Below are 6,000 nucleotides of genomic sequence, written 5' to 3'. Positions count from 1 at the left end.
TTTTTGAGATATTGATTGATTGTGGATCCTTCCGCATCAATAATTGGTTTTCATGTTTCTTTATCTTTTATTAAACTTCTGTCTTTTTCCTGATTTTCAGCAGTTTTCAACTTTTCCAAGACCCGAACCAAGACCCGAACCATGACCCAGACTCAAACCATGACCCAACAAAGACCCAGACTAAAACCAAGACCCGAACCAAGACCCGAACCATGACCCAGACTCAAACCATGACCCAACAAAGACCCAGACTAAAACCAAGACCCAGACCAAGATCCGAACCATGACCCAGACTAAAACCATGACTCAAACAAAGACCCAGACTAAAACCAAGACCCAGACCAAGATCCGAACCATGACCCAGACTAAAACCATGACTCAAACAAAGACCCAGACTAAAACCAAGACCCAGACCAAGATCCGAACCATGACCCAGACTAAAACCATGACCCAGACTAAAACCAAGACCCAAACAAAGACCCGAACCATGACCCGAACCATGACCCAGACTAAAACCAAGACCCAAACAAAGACCCAGACTAAAACCAAGACCCAAACCAAGACCCGAACCATGACCCAGACTAAAACCAAGACCCAAACCAAGACCCGAACCATGACCCAGACTAAAACCAAGACCCAAAGACCCAGACTAAAACCAAGACCCAAACCAAGACCCGAACCATGACCCAGACTAAAACCAAGACCCAAACCAAGACCCGAACCATGACCCAGACTAAAACCAAGACCCAAAGACCCAGACTAAAACCAAGACCCAAACCAAGACCCGAACCATGACCCAGACTAAAACCAAGACCCAAACCAAGACCCGAACCATGACCCAGACTAAAACCAAGACCCAAAGACCCAGACTAAAACCAAGACCCAAACCAAGACCCGAACCATGACCCAGACTAAAACCAAGACCCAAACCAAGACTCGAACCATGACCCAGACTAAAACCATGACCCAAACCAAGACCCGAACCATGACCCAGACTAAAACCATGACCCAAACAAAGACCCAGACTAAAACCAAGACCCGGACCAAGACCCGAACCATGACCCAGACTAAAACCAAGACCCAAACAAAGACCCAGACTAAAACCAAGACCCAGACCAAGACCCGAACCATGACCCAGACTAAAACCAAGACCCAAAGACCCAGACTAAAACCAAGACCCAGACCAAGACCCGAATCATGACCCAGACTAAAACCATGACCCAAACAAAGACCCAGACTAAAACCAAGACCCAAACCAAGATCCGAACCACGACCCAAACTAAACTAAGCAAAGACCAAGACCCGAAACAAGATCAGACCAAGACCCATGCCAAGACCGGACTAAGACCACAACTAAGAACCAGACCAAGACCCAAACCAAGACCAGACCAAGACCCGAACCAAGACCAGACCAAAACCCGAACCAAGACCAGACCAAAACCCGAACCAAGACCAGAGCAAAACCCGAACCAAGACCAGACCAAGACTAGACCAAGACCCGAACCAAGATCAAGACTAAGAACCAAGACCAGACCAAGACCTGAACAAAGATCAGACCAGGACCAAGACAAGAGCCAATTACCAATCAATGATCAATACCTCAAAAACGAAGTGCGCACAAACGAAGCACAAACGAAGCACAAACGAATGGCACCATTTTGAAGCAAATCGGACACTATGGGGGGGCTAACTTCACACAAGTCCACTTATTACGCCACGACTGGTTCTGCTAGATCTGAAAGTGCGCTCCTACAAAGCGAGAACAGTGGCGCTATAGTCGAAAGTAGTAGAAAAACAAGATCGGGCCCTTGGACTTTAAATAACTGTAAATGATCTGAGACTGATAGAAACAACTTTGCACAGCTCTGTTTTCGCATCCTCACACTGGAAGTGTCCATTCATTCCTTCACTGACGAACAGTTTCTGGTCTCCTCTGATCCAACGCTCCTCTCACCCACTTGGCACAGGTTTAGCAGCTGCCTCCATCGCTGCTTCATCTGTCTATTTCCATCCACCCTGACCGCCGCTCCAGGCCCACGTGGGACGCCTCTTCTCTGGGTAACACGCGTCTGACCTCCCTCCAGACATCATCCAGGCAGTGCCAACGCTGAGGCTGAAGCTGTTAATTCACTCTCCGCTTATGAGTCAGAGGAGTGTTACTCATCAGAAAACATGAATGAAGCGGCCAGTCCTTTATTGTGGAACGGCTTCATATCATTATTTCATTCTTGTTTGTTATTAGGGGGTGGGCAGCCTCGTCCCACTAAACAGCCTATAGGGCCTTGTATTGTTTACCTAAAAGCCGCTGATGACTCATCAACACGCTCCACTCGGTCTGAAGCTGTTTCTGTGTCTCCAGAAAAACACTGCTCTGATGTAACGGTCTCGCTGCCATTGTTAGCCGACACCAGGGAGCCGTAATCGGGCACCTTTATAATGCACCACATAAAAACAATCGAACAAAGCTAGAACCTGACCAGGATCTGTGGCCCGGGTTCAAGTCTGCTATTGTTTACTGATGACAGCAAGTGTAATGTCACATTGATTAACCTCTTACCCCTGCCTTAACAGAGCACATTCTTTACCCAAATCTAAAAGCTTCTCGACTGGAGCTTACAGCCTATACCTGGTTTTCAGTCATGTGACTTTTATACAGTACTACAACATGCAACAATATCTCTACACAGGATGAAAACCCACCTTAACCAAGCACATTTTCTCCAGTTTTACCAAAATCTAAAAGCTTCTTGACTGGAGCTTCCAGACTATAGGCCAGTGCAACACTTCATTTGAAAGCTAAGGCCTATAAAACTCATCTAAGCTTCTTCCTTGTCTTTGTTATCACGTTTTTCATCGCGTTTTCGTCTTTTTGCCACATTTTTTATCACATTTCCATTGATTGATTAAAACATGGCTCCTGAGAGTGCACTATGTGAAGAAACAAGCAAGTCAGTGTTTAACGATGTTAGCATGCTACCGGTTAGCATCTAGCTTCAACAGCTCTGCTTTGACCTCCCCAAGAGAAAACCCTGAACCACAAACATCTGACCTTGGATACAACATGTGACAGAGGTCAGAGCTGTTACTGTAGTATCTCCTCAGTGTCATACATGTGAGACACACATGTATGTCACATACACATATCATGTTGAAGCCATTGACAATTGATTTGGTTGCTAACCGGTAGCATGCTAACGTCTTGAGCAGCTTAAACACTGACTCAGACTCAGACTCTGTTGACAAGACAAACTGTAAAAATCACTGAGAAAGTTTTTTTCTGTTTCCTCTTTGATGGGTTAGTTTAGTCTTCAGAGTGAAGCAGATCTTTACTAAATCCTGCTGTAGCTCCACAGACAGAGATTTGCTGATTTCTTCACATAAAAGTACATAAAAATGCCACTGTCAGTTGTCTTTCATTTTCATCCTAAGTAGATATATTGTTACATGTTATCGTCCTGCATAATGTAACCTCGGTATTCAAAATGGCCGCCGGAACTAAGCGTGATGTCATTGAAAACGAATGTATAAAGCAAACTTTTGCAGTTTTTCTGTCACGTTTTTGTCGCCTGCTCTGCGGTCTTTTTGACCCTTTTAGCTGCGTTTTTGTTGCTTTTTCCTACATTTTTTATGCCTGTTTTGTGGTGTCGTGGTGCTCCTCATTTACGTCTCGTTTTTTGACACTATTTTGACGCTTTTTTCAAGAGGCTTTTAGATTTGTGTAAAAACGCTTGAGGTGGTGACAACGTGACATAACAGTTAGGATCGCATTTGTAGGCCTTAGCTTTCAAATGAGGTATTACACTGTTGCTCTAAAGTCGAGAAGCTTTCAGATTTGGGCAAAGCTGAGCTGAAGAAAATGGGCTCGCTTTAAGTGGGGGATAAGAGGTTAATGAACACATGAGACATACTTTTAAACACGCCGGTCCGGATTGCAGCCATGGCCTAATCTCCGTCCGTGAGCGCCGTGCGCCCTAAGGCCACATGTTTTTAGTGGGAACGATGATTTACATGCATGAGATGTATGTTCATTAACATGTTCTGACCAAATAAACAAATGAACAAAAAGGGCTATATGTTTGTTGTTAATATTATAAAACCCACCTTAACCAAGCACATTTTCTCCAGTTTTACCAAAATCTAAAAGCTTCTTGACTGGAGCTTCCAGACTATAGGCCAGTGCAACACTTCATTTGAAAGCTAAGGCCTATAAAACTCATCTAAGCTTCTTCCTTGTCTTTGTTATCACGTTTTCCATCGTTTTTGTCTTTTTGCCACATTTTTCATCACATTTCCATTGTTCTTATGTCTAGTTTTGCCGCTTTCGTTTCTTGTAACTGTGATCAAGCTACAAAATGTGAACAAAAAAGCAACAAAAAAGGGCGAAAACGTGACAATGAGGAGAAGCTTTGATGAGTTTAATAGGCCTTTCAAATGAGGCGTTTCGTTGGCCAAGGCTGTAAAGAGATTTTAGATTTGGTTAATGCAGACCTGGAGAAAATAAGGTTAAGAGGTTAACATTAAGATTTTTTTTTTTTTTTTTTTTTTTACAAACAATGGAAGAGGAAGCTTGTACATCTTTTTTTATGTATAGCTTTTCTGAAGCACTGCTTTCTGCACTTTTTACAATTTACAGGGAGCTATAGTGTAATGGAAATGTAAACAACCTGCTATGTTGTGACAGAAACGTGACAAAAATGCAACAAAAACGTGACAAAAATGCAACAAAAAAGCGACAAAACATAAATTAAAATGGAACAAAAATGGAACATAAATGTAACAAAAATGTAAAAAAACATGACCAAAAACATGACAAAAATGCAATAAAAATGTAACAAAAAAGCAAAAAAACATGACAAAAAGCAACAAAAATGCAATTAAAAAATAAATTAAAATGGAACAAAAATGGAACAAAAATGTAAAAAAACGTGACAAAAAAAAGACAAAATCGTGACAAAATTGCAACAATTACTTGACAAAAGTGTACAATGCAATGAAAATGAAAAAACAATGAAAATGTGACAATAAAAACCTTATTTCCAGTGTTATTTCCCTCTTCCTGATCCCCGTGGCCCCGCCCCCGCCGCGCTCGGCGTCTCTCCGCCAGAGCCTGACGCGCGGAGGTGGGCGGTATATGAGCGCAGGCGGCGGGCTGTGGATCCCTTTTACCGCCATCAGAGCGGACTGGCCTCTCTTTGCTTTTCAGGACCCGCACGTCTACCACCGCCACACCGCCTCTCCTGCCTCATCCCCCCGGCCTCACAGCGACGGTAAGCCCCGGCGGGACGCGTACACGGACACCCGTGCGTCGCGGATTTCCGTCATGTCAGCGCGGCGCAAGTGTCGAGATGTTGCCGTTTTCTTCACATGAGGCGGCGGTTTAACGAGGCGGACTGTGTTGCTAAAGCTAGTCGTGGGAACATCGCGGCCATTGAGGCTCCGTCGCGGTCCGTGTTTGGTTATTTCCACGGAGGATGCGAGGACGGAACCGAACCCGAACCGCGGCGCCTCAACACAATCGCACGAACACGCCTTAAAATAAAGAAATATGGGACTAAATTTGACAAACCGGGACTAGTTCAGCTTGAGGGTCTGAACTAGGACAAAACGTGACTGCACAAGATCTGGGAGTATCAACACTACGAACCATAACCGATGTGTCAGAAATAAATAAATAAAAAATCAGCGTACGGCCCTTCAGTTAAAACCAACGGCAACGCGGCACGCGCGCTGTCGCCGCATCGTCGCTTATCCGTTAATCGCAATTGATTGAAGAATCGCCACAGGATGAAATCGCAGACTTGTGTGTATTTCATAGGCTTTTGTGATAACACGTGTCTTGCCAAGTGCTCGATTTTGTCTTGACCTATTTTTTTTTCCTTCTACAATGTTGTGCGTTCATGCTAGCGGATGTAAACTCTTTATTTCAAGTAGCTAGCGTGGCTGCTTTAGCCCCACGGGAAACGACAAGTGTCTGCCGCCACGGGGGCACTTGTTACCGGG

General features: G+C 44.3%; 1 protein-coding gene across 3 annotated transcripts in view; it reads left to right on the top strand.

Annotated features, from left to right (window-relative positions):
* The first annotated feature begins 5,116 nt into the window (after positions 1-5,116).
* nap1l1 (nucleosome assembly protein 1-like 1) overlaps positions 5,117-6,000 on the top strand; it is a 37,092-nt gene continuing 36,208 nt past the window's right edge. For all 3 annotated transcript variants that reach the window (XM_079582853.1, XM_079582852.1, XM_079582854.1), the window contains exon 1: positions 5,117-5,267. In XM_079582853.1, coding sequence (XP_079438979.1) covers positions 5,132-5,267 — 136 coding nt within the window. In that variant the 5' untranslated portion in view covers positions 5,117-5,131. The remainder of the gene's footprint in view (positions 5,268-6,000) is intronic.

The sequence above is a fragment of the Gobius niger genome (genome assembly GCF_951799975.1).
Source record: "Gobius niger genome assembly, chromosome: 2".
NCBI lineage: Eukaryota > Metazoa > Chordata > Actinopteri > Gobiiformes > Gobiidae > Gobius > Gobius niger.
The sequence above is the reverse complement of the archived record's forward strand: the minus strand, read 5'-3'. Positions and strand labels throughout refer to the sequence as shown.